Source organism: Poecilia formosa, unplaced genomic scaffold, assembly GCF_000485575.1.
Source record: "Poecilia formosa unplaced genomic scaffold, Poecilia_formosa-5.1.2 Scaffold104, whole genome shotgun sequence".
Classification (NCBI taxonomy): domain Eukaryota; kingdom Metazoa; phylum Chordata; class Actinopteri; order Cyprinodontiformes; family Poeciliidae; genus Poecilia; species Poecilia formosa.
Genome location: NW_006800043.1, coordinates 908,916 through 926,352, shown reverse-complemented (window position 1 = coordinate 926,352; position 17,437 = coordinate 908,916). Strand labels below are relative to the sequence as shown.

The 17,437-nt window shown below is 41.5% G+C and overlaps 1 protein-coding gene across 9 annotated transcripts in view; it reads right to left on the bottom strand.

The window, feature by feature from the left end:
* Window positions 1-9,423: 9,423 nt before the first annotated feature.
* znf521 (zinc finger protein 521) overlaps window positions 9,424-17,437 on the bottom strand; it is a 114,594-nt gene continuing 106,580 nt past the window's right edge. For all 9 annotated transcript variants that reach the window (XM_007559374.2, XM_016674965.1, XM_016674959.1 and 6 more), the window contains one exon: window positions 9,424-10,160. In XM_007559374.2, the coding sequence (XP_007559436.1) occupies window positions 10,131-10,160 (30 nt within the window). In that variant the 3' untranslated portion in view covers window positions 9,424-10,130. The remainder of the gene's footprint in view (window positions 10,161-17,437) is intronic.

The following is a 17,437-nucleotide window of genomic DNA, read 5'->3' as shown; positions in this document are numbered from 1 at the left end:
CACATTGTGCCCTATCGTTTCTGGGTTTGTGCCAAACGCATACTACTTTTGTTTGATGTGTGCATGAAATGCTGAGAGTGCAAAACTGTTTTCCGATACCTCTGTCTCTATGTAAGCTTGATTTGATGAGATTAAACATTTCTCTCTCCGGATGCATACTTGTTAGACCTGTAATTATGCCTTTGTGTCAGATCCTGAGGATTCATTTGCAGGTGTCTGGGTCCCAAAGGGGACTTGCATTGCTCAAATTGTTGCTGTTGCCTGTGTGCACATCTGGCCCCCTGGTCAGGTGCTGGGAATAAGGGCACAGCTGCAGGGAACAAAGCCTCTGCTATGCTCCCCTCGCCCCCCATCCCACCTCTCGCTCCCCGCTCAGCCCACGACGTGGTTGAGGGGGACAGCAGTGCAGCTCTGACCAGAGGGATGCAGGCACATTTCCCTGGGGTTGACAGAACTGCAGTCCTCAGCAGAACGGCAAAGCTGGGTTTACTCTCAAATGTGACAGCAAGAGCACTTTCTCTGTGCACTGTGTGCAGTGATATTAGTGGGGGATACTGCTATTGATTTTGATGATAGATTGAAATGTCATGGCATGTGTGCCAATCTTATTGGCCGCTGACTGAGGCAGTGTTGGGGATCATGCCAGCTTAAATTGGTCCAAGCAAAGGGAAATTCCAATGGGAGATAATAATTAAGACATGTGAAGAAGTGTGTGTTTGCCTGTTTTTTCATCCTGCTCTTCTTGGTCAAGGCTTATAACCGGAGGCAATGATCCTGAGGGGGGTGTGACCCCAAACAGAAGACAACTGCTAAGAGTCAGGTTTATAGAGTCCATTCAGCAAAGACACATTTGTGATCAGATAAACCTCTTTTAAAGCTTCTTATTCCATTTCCTTGCCACTTTGTTGGACTTAATATCTCCATCTTTTTTAGTACACTTAGTGTTCCATACTTTATTTAGTATAGATCTAATTTAGTTGGATCTGGTGTCTGATTAGCTGTTCTAAGAGATGCCATACCCAGCAATGGAGGCAAAGCACCTTATCTGATGTTCTTTATAAAGACATTACAAATGTTTAAAGGCAAAACAACACAGCGGTATTACACCAACCAAGACATATTATTAGGTACACTTTTTCAATTGCTAAAACAGCCAACCATCTGGCATCGACTCAGTGGCCTTAAGCAGTAGACGTGGTGAAAACAACTCATTCAAATTTAGCCAAGCATCAAATTGGGAAAGAAAGAGGACTTAAATGAGTTTGACGAATGTTTCTGATTCATTTGAGTCAAAATACATCACCTGTTTTTCACAGAAAGATCCATGGCTTCTACCTCCATTTCTCATGGATATTTATCAGCTGGATAAATAACCATCTAATGCAAGCATGCAGTTGGTAAAGGTTGATTAAATAGGACCACAAAGAAAACAAGATGTTGGCATTTTTTGTGTTTTTCTCTTCATGGATGATGTTCTCATCTGTACCATCACCTAAATAAATTCAGTTCAAAATTCAATTCAGCATTAGCATAATTTGCATTAGCATGATCCCTGTGAGAAATTTGGGCTGCTGACAAGCCTTTAGCTTCAACCTCCATGACCAACTAATCTGGATTTATTCTAAAATGTAAACTGAGTTACTGCAGATGATATATTGACATTAACTGCTTATTATCTTTTAACAAAAAAAAACCCACACTATCTGTTTAATCTTAAAAATCTAACTCCTAATCGGATTATATGCAATTAAAAGTATCAGATGTAAACTGAAACCACTGTATTTTAATGCTAACAGTTGAAGGCATTTTTCCGTCCTTGGACTCTCTTCTACAAATAACAGTACAATATTCTACATTTGCACTACTCCAGAATGTTGCCAAAACACAGAAAAGAACCTGCAGACAAGATCAAACCACTTTGCGCAGAAAGAGGTCAGAATCATGACCCCTTCCGAAGTTGAAGTTCCAGCACAGACTGTTCACTCTCTCAGCCAACTAAATGTAAACCACAGTTAATATTTCATCAGGGACACACTTAAAAAGAAAAAAAAAAGACTATTTCTGCTTGATTTTGGCCTTTTCACTTCTTCCGTTTTTCCTCCTCTTTTTTTCCTGCAGTGCACCTCCTGACTAGAGATTAAATAATTCCATTGGAATCCTCTTAGGATGGGTTCCCAGCACTTGGCAATTAAACAATTACATTTAATCAGCATGGGGCGACGCTTCAAGTCACCCTCATTTCAGACGTTGATTAAAAGCAATTCTGCAGTGGTTATTGCTGTCGACTTTCGAAACTGCGGTTCACTTAGGTTTACTGCATCTGTGGTGTCGGATTGGATGGCAATACGGGGAGGTTCAGTGGTGGTCGGGAGCTCTATCTGCCTCTGGTGCGCCAAAGTGTAATGACAGAACTCATGGCAGACCTCATACTGTCCCCTAAGTCGAAGCCACTTAGATTAGTTAAAGACATTTTGACCCTACAGCAAAGAAGACTCGGTGAACAATAGCAAGAGGAGGAGTGCTAGGTTTTGCGCGTGGGACTTTATATCCTGTGTGCATATAGGTTTTATTGTGTGCGTTCACCTTGCTGCAGATGTATTTAAGTGCAACCGACTTAAAGGAAATGCACCTTGACATGTATATTTTCATCATGCAACACAATGATGTCTCTCTCTCTCTCTCTCTGCGATGGCCCCCAGCTGAGTGAGGAAGCACAAGGAGAGTAGCGGTGGTTTTTGTGTGAGCTGTGTCTGAAAATACAGAGCAGCATCGCAGCGCGGCAGAACTGACTGCAGAGCTCTCTGTTCAACACGGGCAAAGCGTGATGGACACCCAGCCCCCCTCATGTGAAACCCAGGTGCCCGTGTTTCGTAAGGTGCCCCACTGGCTCTCCAGCCCTCTTAATTAGCGGCTTCCCGTCAGCTGGCGCCAGGCCTTTGAGCACCAGTGACTGGCGTTTTCTGCAAGAAGAATCTAGTTCACTCCAGATCTTCAGTGCCTCTAATAGACGGAGGCATGGGCAGGCTGAGAAAGAGGCATCAACGTTTTCTTGGCAAACTGATAAATCATCAGTGAATTTCCCGGTGTCTAGATCAAATGCATGCTGGGAGGAGAACAAAATACTGTAGCATGCTGTACTTTTTATTAAAGACGGGCGACTGCAGAGAATGGAACCGAAGGCCTGGGCTTTTTTTTTTTTTTTTTTTGTCTTTCTTAGCTGGAGATGCAATGTAAAAAGACATTGATGATTTTTATACGATGAAGTCAAATATAGATAAAAGATTTCACCAGGATGAAAATCTACCTTTCTTCCTTGTGCGGCATCACAGCAGCTCTGTAACAACAGTCTCCTCTAATGACATTCCCCCAGTAACTTCTTGCCTCCATGAATCTCAAGGGGGGAGAGCTACAAAAAGTGATAATTACATGAAATATACATAGCGAATAAAGAGAGCATGTTTACATAACCAGCCCCATAAATATCCGACTGAGGAGACATTGTTCTCCAGCTCCTTTTAAGCTGATCTCCCAGGGATGCCATTTTAATGACATGATGGTTTAAAGAGATGCTGCTCCATCTCGTTCCATATTTAATTAACTTTTGCTTTTCTGACGCAGAGGAAAAACAGAAGAAAGAACATGCGATGGAGACAAACCCGTGCACGATAGCGAGGAGACAATAACAAATAGCTGGGAGAGGAGAAAGGGAGGCGGAGGGGAACGTTTTGCAGAGACCTTGTCATGCTTTTGTGAGTTGTTTACAATACAAAAGATGCACAGGGAGAGGAGGAGACATGAATGAACTGTGGGAATGGAGACTGGGATTGCTGGAGGGCAGAGCGTGACGAGAAAAGAGGTGGCAGCATCTTGCTGTGGGCTTGAGTTTCCTCAGTATTGCCAGGACATTTGCTTGGAGTTTATGGTAAGTTGCACTAAATACAGGATAAGAAAAGATAAGAAGGTTCTGGGTTTCAATCGCTCCCTGTGCATGCAAAATTCTCTCCAGGTACTCCGGCTTCCTTTCACCATCAAAAAATAATGACTGTTTGGTTAATTGGTCCCTCTGCATTCCCCTTTGGTGTGAGTGTGTTTGTGTGTTTGTCATTTGTCCTGTGTGTCTCCATGTTGCCCTGAGATGGACTGCTGACCCGTGCAAGGTCCCTCGTCTCTTGTCGTAATGACTTCTACAAATCGGTACCAGACCCCACCGCGACCCTGCAAGGATAAGTGGACAATGGACGAATGGATGAAACCATGTTTACCCCTCACAGATTTGCCCTTTTGCTTTGTTGTCACTCTTACATGCTTCAATTCTTTACGCAAAGCAGTTTTTAAGCTGTAAAGTGATGCAAATGTGGTCCTGTTTTATGGGTGTTAGTGACTTTGTTCCACATTGGTTCTGGAACTCACTTAGATTTGGGTCATTTGTCCTATTATTTTACTCAGTTGCACATTTTTTGTGAATCCAAAGATGCTATTTTTAAAAACCGCACAATATTTTCTCTCCTTGCATCGTAAACGTGCTCTTACTGCACAGTCTCTAATTCTTCATAAATTCTTATAAAAATGTACTTTGTGTGAATCTGCATGCCTCCATTTTTCCTGTCACTTTCTTGAAAGCTTAATTTCCCCACTTAGGGACATTAACGATTATTCCTGTTCCATTTTATTTATGAGATCTTTTAGGCATTTTTATATCCTAAAAGATCTTTTTCCTAAAAGATTTTTTGTTATTTTTGGGGAGGTTAGTTTAAGCAACTTTTCACCCTTAGCAAATAAAATCATGATCGCAGAGCTGGTTTTTGTATTTACTCATTGAAGTGCGACGAGACATTCTGTTTAAAGGAAAGACGCAGCAAAAATAACAATTGTGTAAAAACTTCTACCATGTTTAAAAACTTTTAAGTACAGCCTAGGATTCAGCCAGCCCTTCTATGTATCAGTCAGTGTATTTTCCATTTTTACCTTCAACCCCATACAGCGTACTCTGCATTATTGATAGTATCTTTCCCTTTTCACTCCTCTTGTTAGGCTCTTCCCTTGTCCTCCTCACTCACACCAAACTGAGCTGGCTACACGGAGCCAGGAGAGTTACTGGGAATTTGACCCCACCTGGTCTATATTTCATTGCTTGGAGTTTAATACATTTTTGAAAATCCTCCCCCATCCAGTCACACACATATACTAGAAATAAAAAAATAAAAAAAGGGAAGGGGGAAGAGTGGCTTGTCTATTTCAGGTGTCTATCTTAGTGAGGCAGAGGGAGATGACTGGAGGGTGATACTCACCTTCAGTTCTCCCAGTGCAGGAGACATGGGGATCATTAGAGGAGGGTACAGTGGAGGAGAGAGTTTTTGTTTGTCCGTGAAGAGAACTGAGTTGTTATGGATTACAGCCAGATTAGAAGTGAATGTATTGCACGATTAGATTACAGACATTAGAACATTTATGAAAGAGAAATTATGACTTGTTAATGATTGCCATTCAGTTTCAAGTTTAAAATCTGATAATTAGCCCTTTTTTTTCAGACAATCACAGAGTAGGACTGTGGAAATCAAAAGCAAAACATAAACTCCTAAAAGCAACAAAAATGGAAATTTCTACTAATAAACGTGGAGCTGATTACATGGTTAACATGGTTATTTGCTTTTTTTCATCTGCTAAGTTTGATTCAACATTAACCAAAGTAAGGAAATATGTGTTTGGTTGATTATTTGCTTTTGGAAAACCATTGGAAAACTTGTTTATTGCTTCTTAAATTGAGTCACAATTCTTTCAGATAACTTCTTAGTGTTTTTTTTTTTTTGCTTTGTTTCTGTTTTCCTTTGTTTGCTTTGTCTTTTTTCTTTCCAGTATCTTTAGTATTTTTTTCCTTGTATTTTTGTTCTAAGTTTACTTTATAATGGCCACTAAAATTGCGTCTTCAGCCGTATGGTTTGCTTACTATTTTCTACATATATAAAAAATATCTGTTTTTATATTTTCCTAAAATGTTTTCTATTAACTATTATTTCATGTGAATTTTTTCTCTGGTTGGATTTTTTTCTTTCGTTGATGTTCTTTTTCTTTTTATTCCAGCTTTGTTTCACAATGCGAGGAAGGTGATGTTTACTGATTGATGAAGGGTTTTGGCTCAGTTTTCTGTTTAGGGTAACAGAACTGACAAAGGTCCTAATGATAAAGCTTAGCCTTCATGCATTCTGTTTTTATTATAATTAAAATTTCCTTGTAAAATTAGTTACCTCTATTTTAAATATATTATCTAACTGATCATTCTTTGACACCTTGCTCCTTTCACTTTTTTTTTCTGAAAAAAAAAACAATCTGGTGAGGCATGCTTGAATATTTATTCTTTAGAACAAAGAAACAGTGTAAAACTTGCTGCTATTGTCACATTTTAAAGATAAAATGCTCAAAATTACACAAGGAAAACCCATAGGACAACAGCAAAGACCTTGCGTTCATCAAAAACATCCTGATGGGGCTACATAGTCGAGTTGAGACGTCCATTTTGCTAACATAGTTCTGAAGTGAAAAGATGGCTCTGTGGATGTGAAGTGCCGGTGTGAGAGATTAGGTTACCTCAGACTGTCCCAGTGGATCTCCCAGCCAAATGGAGCTGGATCTCATGCTTGGGCGCACATATTGAATGCCATAAGAGATCTCTGAGGTCTCCTTCAGCCAGAGGAATGCACAGCCTAACAATGTGGAGTTTTCACCAAACTAAATTTTGCACCAAAGAAGAGCAAAGCAAGGACACTGGAACACAAGGGAGAACCACTGAATGTATATTTGTTCAAAAGGGATGAAAGGCCACATTTTTACCTTTCTGGACTGCAGCATGTTGCACAGCTTCAGCAGGAGCTCATATTTCTTTAATAAAGTCTTAACACAGACTGCTGCTTTTCCTCGAGAGGACTCCAGGTATGTGGCTCTTAAGTCAAAAAAAAAAAAAATCCCATAAAAACAAACAAACAAATGCTATTTTAAACGCATCTTAGATAAAAACAACACCATTTCAGCTACTCCCAAACATCTGGCCCCACTGGCCAGTTTCATTAAGGACTGGCCAGGCTCTTAGCAACATTAAGTGCCACTTGCATTAAGGTTATGTGCAGTGCGACGGCACTGTAGAGGATCAGCCAGGCTGAGTTATCTCTGAACAAGCCATCCATTCTGCTGCTTTCTGATGGAAGAATACTTGGGAGCTGTGTAATTATATTGCTTTAAATGAACCCTAGAGAACCCTCTGCCAAAGCGCCTACAAAGTCTCGCACTTGGGCGTGTGTCAGGAACACGCCGCGTGTGTGCGCACTAATGTATGTAGCCATGCACGTGTGTGCGCGTTGAGCTGCTTAGGCTGGCGCTAAAAGCGAGGCCGCAGTGGTTTTGATACGCCTCACAAGTGAATTTAATTAAATCATAAATATGAGCTGGAGGCCACCACCCAATTTAATGTAATGGATGATGTGGGCCAGTCCATCTCTGGCAAAGCAAAGTTCTGGATCTGTTCAAATGCCCTTGAAGCTTATTAAAAGTGTCTGGCAAAGGGAGATGCTAGCAAAGTTGTTTAATGGATGCCCAGCTTGCATTTCCTGTGACAGTTTAATGCCGGGATGTACCATCTCTGACATGGATGTGGGGCTGCAGTTTGTCTATAATTGATCTAATCCTCATCATAGAAATTGAATCCTGCTAGCCAATGAGAATCTTTGAGACTGGGCATCTAAGTTAAAGTAAATGAGTAAGAGGACATTCACCATGCTGCACTGGAAAATTGCTTTGTGATTATTTGTATAAAGTGGACAATATGTACACAACAAAACAAAATTAACTTGAAAAATGTACAAAAAAAAGCTAGTAGACAAATACAGTGTAATAAAACAAAAATGGGAAGAAAGCAGTTTTTCAGAAAACACTTCACAAGAAACACAGCAAACCCCACTAAACTGGATTCAGTGATTACTTAGTAAAGGCTTTTTCTTTTACATGCGTCTTATGTTTTGCCCTCTCCGTTGTGCTTTGCACTGTGGGGTCATATTCATCCAAAAAACATTCTCTATGCTTTCCAGTGTATGTTTTGAACAGAGAGGACCATAATAATGTAAAAATTGTGGGAATAATACTGTGTTTACCATGGTCAATAATGCAATATTTTCTACTGGCATCCACTAGAAAATATGATTTAGAAACCACTGCATGCGTGTCGTTATTGTTGTGTCTTGTTATAGAGTAGTTAAAAAGCTTTCAGTTTCAGAGCAAGGCTTTTCCAAAGCAAAACGTGAAAGCTTCAACAAATCGTAGGCAGCTTTTTGTGTCACCACTGATGAATCATTTGCTGAGACAGACAGATGCTAATGTCCCATTCTGTGAAGGCAGGAGAATCTTTTCCCAGGTCCCCCGGAGCGCTGGAGGCTCCCTAAATAGGCCTTACGCAAGGGTGTGTAGAATGGGACCGCACAGGGTGATGGGTAATGGAGTCATTAATAACAAAGACCTCCCTTAAGATGCTCAGATGTTCGTTAGCGACTGCCACGAGGGAGTGAGGAAAAATAGGATGCAATTTGATACAATAAAAAAAAAAACGGGCAAGCTTTGGATAATTGTGCTTGCGCTGTCATAGGTCTTGTCTGATGGGTTAATTGTGTTTGCCTTCTCACACACTCCCGCACACAAAGCTTTTAGAAAGCAAGCGACACTAAAGCCATTTCCTCATACAGTTTTTATTATTTCCATCACATGTGCAACACAAAAAAAATGAGGTCTGCCAAATACAGAACTCTATATTTGTACAATACATTTTAATAACATCAGAGATAACTTTCCTTTTTGCCGCAGGAGATCGTGTTTTTCCTGTAAACTGTATACGAACAAATTTCAGTCAAAATGTCAAAACATGAAAGTTTCATACAAAAGTGCATCTCAGGTTCAATGAATGCAAAACATTTACAATACAGGATGGGTCAGGAGTTTTGTATGGTGCCACAGTGGCTTCCAGTTTGAGCAGTGGGCAATGAGACGCTGCAAAGGAAGAGGGTTGGGCGGACACTCTCCAGGAGAGCCAGGGACGGCGTTTTAGAACTACGTTTGTATCCCCGAGACAGTCTGAGTTTGAGCTCAGTCTTCATGCCCTAAATTCAAATTGTGAAAAATACACAGAGATAACAAAACATGGAAAAAAAAAAAAAAAAAAAGGAGAAAATTCCAGTAATCTTCTGGCTTCAACAAGCAGTAAACATTAATAACAGAAATGTACAGGTTGAATCAGTGGGCCGGAGATTTCCCCACGCTCTGAGAGCCACATGGGAGCTTCACGCCTCTGTTCACGAGCCAACCAGAGGAGCTAGCCTTTTCCAAATCTGTGTCACTGCATTTGCATATATCAGCATCCTGTCTGTCCCCTGTCCTGTTTTTTTTGTAAAATTTTTCTTCTCTTCTCTGTGTTGTTTTTAGTTTTTCCCCGTCTCTCGCGTGAACTTCAGCACAGGCAGTGCAGATTTGTTGCGCCGTCATTCACAGCTGCTCCTCCGGCAGCCATGCTTACTGTATGACAGACACACAGACAAGATATCTGCCTATGCTGGTGAATTCAGTTCTTTTTTTTTTTTTTTTTCAAAATTTTTACCTTATCATGATTGACTGTGTCTGTATACAGCACGGAGGAGTGCCAGTGATGAAGAGTCCTGTGCTCGTTATGGCACGCCTCCTCATAAGATGGGTCAATACCCATTTTCTTTGACAGATTTAATGATATTTTTTTTCCCTCCTTTACTCTTTTTTAGACAAACATTTTTAACTGTACAATGGCAAATACTGTATAAGATTGTAATATACCTGTAGATAAGGAACACATAAAGAAGTCTATGTACAAACAAGATGGCCTTTTCTTTACTTTGGACACAATGATTAGTAAAGAACCGAAAGGCTTCTTTTATGTTCTTTCTCTGCTTTTGTTTCTTCTTTTTTTTTTTTTTCCTTCTTCTGCGGTGTGGTTTCTGGCGGTGTGACTGAAGCGAATGCTCAGGACTAGTCAGTCAGTGGGAAAATACGCCGACAGTAATTGGCGGTCAGGATTGGTTCTGTGCGTCATGCGATCCTTGTTCTTGGTCACGGCACTGAGCTCTGCCACGTTAGCTGCTGTGTTGAGTCAACGTGTGGTTCTGCAAAAACAAAACAAAACAAAAAAAACACAAAAAGAGACGGAAGACATGATTATACGAAATAAATGGATGCTTAACTTGAACACACGCACAGAAAATAAAAGTGAAGGTTCTGAATTCTGCTATGAGAAGATCTGTTAGAAAAAAAAACAAAACAAAAGCTATAACTATCCCTCTTGTAACAGATGAGTCTTGGCGTCCTGATTTAGTACAAATCCAGATAAGTTGACATGGAGGATGAAACGAACAGCTAGTCTAAGAGGGACATAGAACAAAGTGACCGGCTACCATTTTAGGATAACTTTTGGTCAAACTGTTTGAAGACCAAAGAAATACAGTTTGTAAAAACACAGTGAGAATGAGTTTTAAGATGGACACATTTAGCTTTGGACCTGGTCCCTCTGAGACCAGCTGTTAGTCTAAGAACAACTAAACTGGACTTATACTAATTGAGGATAGGCATATTTAACAGGATACTCTACCTTTTAACCCCATTTCCTTTGTAAAAATATTTTTGCCCTCTTCGTAAATACCAGTCAAAACCAAAACTGTTTAAAGGTTCTACAAAGCACTCGCATAAACTACCATGAAATTTATAGCGTTGGACACAGTAGAAGCTACGTTGGTCTTGGCCCCTCTACTACCCGTTAGCTTCAGTTTCTGGGAAAAACTAATCTGAGTTTAAACACAATGAAAATCCCACAAGAGTCTGAAATTAAACAGTATGCCTGGTGGTGACAAAACAAATATCCGGATTTCAGTTGTGGATAATTTGATCAGAAATATTGATTCTTATAGAAAAGGTAAAAGGTTCACTGGGGCCGTGTAAAGTACAGACCACTGAACAAACGACTTGGTTGATCAATACAAAAAAAAAAAAAAAAAAAAAAAAAAGTTTTGTGTCCACATCAACATCACTTCAAATACTGTGAACTACTCCTTTAAGATCTGGTCCAACAAGATAATTTAAGGCCACTGACAGAAAATATTCCAACCTCAATCAAAGGCTGCCCCAATGGCAACAAATCCATCACAAGACTCTGACACACCACATAGAAAATCTTCCCTGGAGTTTGCCTACATTTATTAAATGCACTACACATGTAACCCTGCAGAGAAAATGTCAAGAGGTGCAGGTAAGGCCACTGACGATTTGATCCTCCACACCTCTGTGAATATGTATTGGGGCACAATTAACCATGACGCCATCACAAGGTGAGGATATAACTCCGTTGCGACGTTTCTCCGGAATACATGCAGGCACACACACACAAAGATACACACACAGTTGAGAGTGGGGTTGTAGTGGGGCAGCTGTGCCAGGTTCTTTAAAGGGAGTGTGGACCAGGGGGTGTGTAACGGGTGTCCCTGGTGGGCTGAATCCAGGTCATCTTTTGAAGTGACTGCTAATCCCTTTAATGCAAACTACATGCCCCACTTGCTGCGCTCTGTTTAAAACATGGCCTTGGACTCCGTAAACTGGCATGGACTAGACACACCTGTCACAGAGTCATCATCACACATGCGTGCACACGCACGCAAACATCATAGTGGACGCTTTTCATTTCGCACATAGATCCACTGGCCAATTTATTAGATACGTCCGTTCAATCGCTTACTAGCAAAAACCGCAAAAAATGAGCCAATCACATAGCAGTGACTCAATTTATTTAGGCGTCTAGGAGAAGATGACTTCTTAAAGTTCAAACCAAGCAACAAAAAGCAAAATTGGGCATATAGAGAATGGTCCAAAAAAGAAAATATCCAGTGGGTGGATATTGTTTGTGTGGTGCTATGGATCAAAAGGTCATGCTGAGTTCAGAAGAGAATTGACAGACTGGAGATAATAAAAAGGCAACAGCAGTTCACACAACCATGCTTTATCAACCGACGTATGCAGGATACCATTTCTGAACACAACACTGAAACTTGAACCAGATAAGCTACAGCGCCACAAGACCACAGGTTTCACTCATGTCAGGCAACAATTCTCAGGATTATTAGAAGCAGGTAATAATTGATTGGAAAATGTGCTTTGTCTGATGAGGAGTTTCATCTATGAGAGATGACAGGGTCAGAATTTGGCTTAAGCGACATTAAAGCATGAATCCGTCCTACACTGGATTAATGCTTCAGGTTGCTGATGAGGCTTGACATCAGTTGAGCATGTTTTACACACCCCATCCTACCACAGTGTAACCATGCTACGATAGCTACAACCAGCAAGATATGGCTCTTCTCAAACAGGTTACTTGAACATGTCAATAAGTTCATTTTACTCCAATAGGCTCCTCAGTCATCAAAGTGCAACCCAGTATCGCATTTTTGGAACGTGAGATTCACATCACATCATGCATTTACTGCTGACAAATCGGCAGCAAATCATGAAGACATCAATTCAAATTGGACCAAAATCTCTGAGCCAAGTTTATGGGGCCTTGAACCAACTACGACATGCAGGATTCAGAAAGTTCAGAAGGGGAAATTAGAGATCAGCCCAGGACGAGCGAGGTTTTATAATAAAGAGCCTGGTGAGTGCAAGTTTACAATTAAGAGATAAAAGTGCATTCATCAGCATTTGTTTTAGTAACTATTAAATATTCCTGCCCAACCTGAGAGGCGGTTTACCAAAGCAGTCACCTTCAGTACTGTTGGTGCACAATCCCTCAGGCAGGACTGAGAGATGCCTATTAGCCCCCCCTTGAATTCACTCCGTCCCATTTTACCCTTTCAGCTGCCTCCGCATAAAGCATTTAAACACCTCGACAGCTTTCCTTTTAGCTGGGGCGATTACTTCCCGACAGGTGGGGTAATAAGCTGTTTGACGGGGAGCAGGATTGTGACCCTGGTACGGGTTAGTGTGGCTCCCCGGGGCCCCCTTTTTTTTTTTTTTTTTTTTTTTTTAAAGAGGCGGCTCCTGGACAGCTCCTCCTGCCTCCCTCTCCCCTCTCTCTTGCTGAAATAAAGCTCCTTTAAGTGAGTCTGGGAGGAGACTCCCCATGGGATGCTCTCCCTCTCTCCTCACCTCACCTCATCTCCCTCCTCACACTCCGCCAACCCCCCCTCCGGTGAAGACATCCTTGGCGTTGCTGAGGAGGGACAGGAGCACGGCAACCTTATTAATGAATGCGGCCCATTACCCGTCAGCCTGGCTCCTCAGTGACTCCCAGAAGCCCCTGCAGTACGTGACTTCAAATGGCAGGATATTGACACGGGGGGAGAGCAAAGCGGCTAGAACTGACTGCGTGTGTGTATGTGTGTGCAAAAGAGAGAAACAGAGAAAATTTGTGCTCAACTGAGTGTGCATGCCTTTGTGTGAATGTGCCAGTCCATCTAGGTGGGAGAGAGTGTGTGTGTGTGTGTGTGTGTGTGCGTGTGTGTGTGCGTGTTTGTGTCAGTGTGCATATGTCTGGACCCCAAAGGAATGTAGCTCCTTGGATATAATGTAGGGCTCGTAACAGCTATTAGAGGGGAAAATAACCCCTCTGGGGAACAGCTCCCCCCCCCCCGCTCTGAATGTCCCAGCTCTGCCTGACACATAACTGCATTCTACCTTTTTCCTTAAACATGCCAGGAGTTTTTACACTGAGGGCTTTCTCAAGGACGGTGTTAAACGACTTCAGTGGCTGTGGCAGCCATGCAGACTAAAGGGAAATAGAAGAAAAAACGTAGAAGAAAAAAAAATACGCTAAGAGAAAATGAAACTGATACCTTTATCTCTGTGGATATTGAACTCTGCAGAGCAGCTATAAACTGTTCTGTGTATAAGTACAAAGGAGTGGAAAGGAGGGCGAGGGAGGAAATCCGCTTTCCAATCTTCATCCTTGTCAAGTTCTTCCAAGTTACTTCTGTGCAGTTGTTGGGCGCAACGAATGCCTACAGTGTGCAGCCACAAATTAGATATCACACATGCAGTTCGCTCATTGCTTTTTGTAAGAAAATGAGCAAAATGTCCACTGCACCCGTAAAGAGGATGTCACTAATGGTGTCACACTAGAATCGCAGCAATTTAGGATTAGATGCCCTCCATTAAGCCTTTTAGCTCTCATCCTAACTCCAATTCTATTCCCCCTGAAACTCTGCCATTCCCCTTATCATCCATTTCCCTCCCTTATATCCAACCCTTAATCTCCTCCTCGATCCTTTCAACCACCTGCTGGCCACATAGGCCTGCTGTAGTTACCAGCGGTGTTCAGGTAAACCGTAGCAACTCAATTCTACACTAAATTAAATTTTGCACTGATCGATAAGGCACACCCGCTTCGGCCTTCTGAGATGCGAGCACCCCTTTTCTCTTCTCGCTTCTCTTCACATCTCAGGCTCCATGCCACCGTTAAACCGACACTTTCATCTGATTACATCACCCCACTGCAGCGCCCTCAGGGGTAGTGGAAGAGGAGGGAGAACACCCGGCAGGGGTCTGGTGTACCCATGCAAACAGGTGCAACGTGTCTTCAGGATTTAATGCTGCTGCAGAGAGACGAGGGGGAGGGAGGGACAAAATAATGGGGAACGATTGGGGAAGGAGCAGAAACCAGGAAAGAGCAAGTCGGCTAGGGAGCTGATTTATTAACTAATCATTCTTTATGTCGTTCCCCATTGCTCTGGTCTCCATCGATAGTGCCCGGTCTCCAGTGAGGCAACAGAGGTGCATCTCTTGCATCAGCTCTGCAGAGGAAGGCCACTGGACTCAGACACAGAAGCTCCCCTTTCATCTGATCCTGCTGTATTAGTGAAAATCTTCGCATTGTCCGGCATCACAGAGAGTGAGGTGTAAAGCTTAATCGTCACGCTAACAAAGTTTGATTAGCAATATGGTAATACCTGCTGAGCACGTGTTAAGTGCATTGTGTCTGCTCTTTCTACTCGGTGTAATGTTAAAGCCAGGTTTTTATTGAGTGGTTGGAGACCTGACTGCACAATAATGACTTTTTAAGCCATGGCCTTTTCACGGTTTCTTGAACAAATAAAGCTGTTTGCACTTTAAACAAACGCAGAGCTAACCAGTGAATTGACCGGAATGTGTCCCATTATGCAGCCTTTATTTTTAAAAAAATCTATTTTCTAGGCAGTTTATTCATAATTATGTGTTGCATATACTTGGGAAATACGTACATTATTGTTATAAAATGCACTAATGAATAATTTTTTTTACAGGAAATAAAATGATTATGCCTGAACTCGCTGCACAACAAAATTAATTTCACACTGAAACATAATAAATAAATACACAGGTGATAATCAGACTGAATAGTTCTCAGGGAAATTATAAGAGAACAACATAAATTTAACTTGGTTAAAATCACAGCAAAGCACAAATATATTACTGGTTGCGTTAAAGGAGTCCAATTTAAAACACCTTAATGTTTTATTTTTTGCTTATATCACCCTGGAAATTTAAACATCAATCCAGAGTCAAAACAAATGGCTCCCTTGTCTACTGGCTCTGAAAGTGCATGCAGTCATGCACTAAGTATATAATTAGCTGTTGGTGGACAATGGGGAGTTCTAAGACAGACTTGTACACACCCTCTATCACTGCACTGAACGACTGAATTCATTTAAAGCATAAAATAATGATGACTTAAAAAAATGCTCAACAATATTACACAGAATTTTCCCATCAAATTGCTTCAAGTGCTTATTTCAGGATGGTGTCAGACCCAGTTCTTAACTGGTTGAACATAATAACTATTTTAATATTTCACAAACATTGTGCCGCCTCAGAGAAGTGTGTCTAAAAGTCTCCTCCAGTTGGAGCGCCTGTCAGTTTTATTCTGTGTTTTTGTCTTTTTGCACTCAGTTGGACTTTAATGCACCTTTAAGCAGCAAACAATGTTTGTAACCAGCTGATTGTTAATCAATACCAGATAACACAACCTCAAAAAGCAGCGAAACATGGCATTGACTACAAGATTGAATATTATTATTTGGTGATTGCATTAGGCCAATAATGTTTAGGAACTCAGTTGGAGGTAGTGGTTCAGCAGAAAACTGCAGCCACCGCTTTATGTGGAGCATTGATCAATTTAAACATGATGACAGGATTCAGGTTGCGTCTCTGAAGGGTGTGTGTTCCCATTCTGAACACCACATATGAAGAAGTATCATACATTATTTTTGGTGTGGTGTTAAAATGATTTGGTGATTGCTGCGATTCTTGGAAGACAGTTGAATGTCCATGAGAGCTGCAACACACATGCGAGAAAATGTTTTAACATGTAAATAAAAAATCCGGGCCAACCTCGCGTCACTTGTGAGGCGATCAACCGGAGGCGATGGTGGAGCATTGTTTCTCCATCACTCTGCGTTTTCGTACGTCACCGAGTTTCAAGGCAGATATGCAGTAGCGTGATGGGAATATTTTAGCTTTCAGCCAGCAGTAATATTTCTACAAACTAACTTTTTGTCTTTGAACGTTTTAATGTTTTACGTTTATGTCACTTAAAAATGTTCTTTGTCCAGGAACAATGACCAGAATTATGAGTAATTGTGTGAGATTTGTGATATAGTTTGAAATATTTTTTGCTATTCGGGAGGGGAAAAAAAAAAAAAACTCTGAAAACTCCAGGGAAAGACAGGAGTGTTGCATTCTCTCTGGCACTTTAATGGTGTGTTGAACTTGCTGTCCAGTATCGACTCAGTCCTTCCTTTGTGCTTTCCCTACTGTCGACCGGTCCACCGAGGGAGTAATCCTTCCCTGCTCTGACCCCAGGCCAGGCTTACTGCTGGCTAGTTTAGCCAATGGATATTANAAAAAAAAAAAAAAAAATCAAATAATAAATAAATAAATAAATAAAACAGCAGCTGGCATTCTCCACAGTCATCACTTATCGGACCATGGGGAGGGTTGACCCAAAACACTGTTGCACCACAACCAGCCCAGTCTCCTTGGTAACAGACAGTCTTGTTTGAAGCGAGGTGCCCAGGGAGTCATGGTCATACTGTAACAGCACTAGGCGAGGACGGAGATGACAACAGCAATGGATTTCACTGTATTCCATGTAGCCACACTGAGCGGCTATAAAAATACATCTTGAATCCATAACGTTTGAAACACTTTGAGACATCTAAGCACCCGGAGCAAACACTTCTGAGGTGGAACCGGAGATGACGGAGCACCGCTTTTTTTGTGGGCCGGGTCTTTTGTACCTCCAAATGATACTCATTACCCTGTCTAAGTAGACAAGTGAATGGTACTAGAAACACACTATGCAGTGATCCCGCTGTTTGACTGAGGTAGCAAAACAACTGCACAACTGCTGTGTTATTATGGG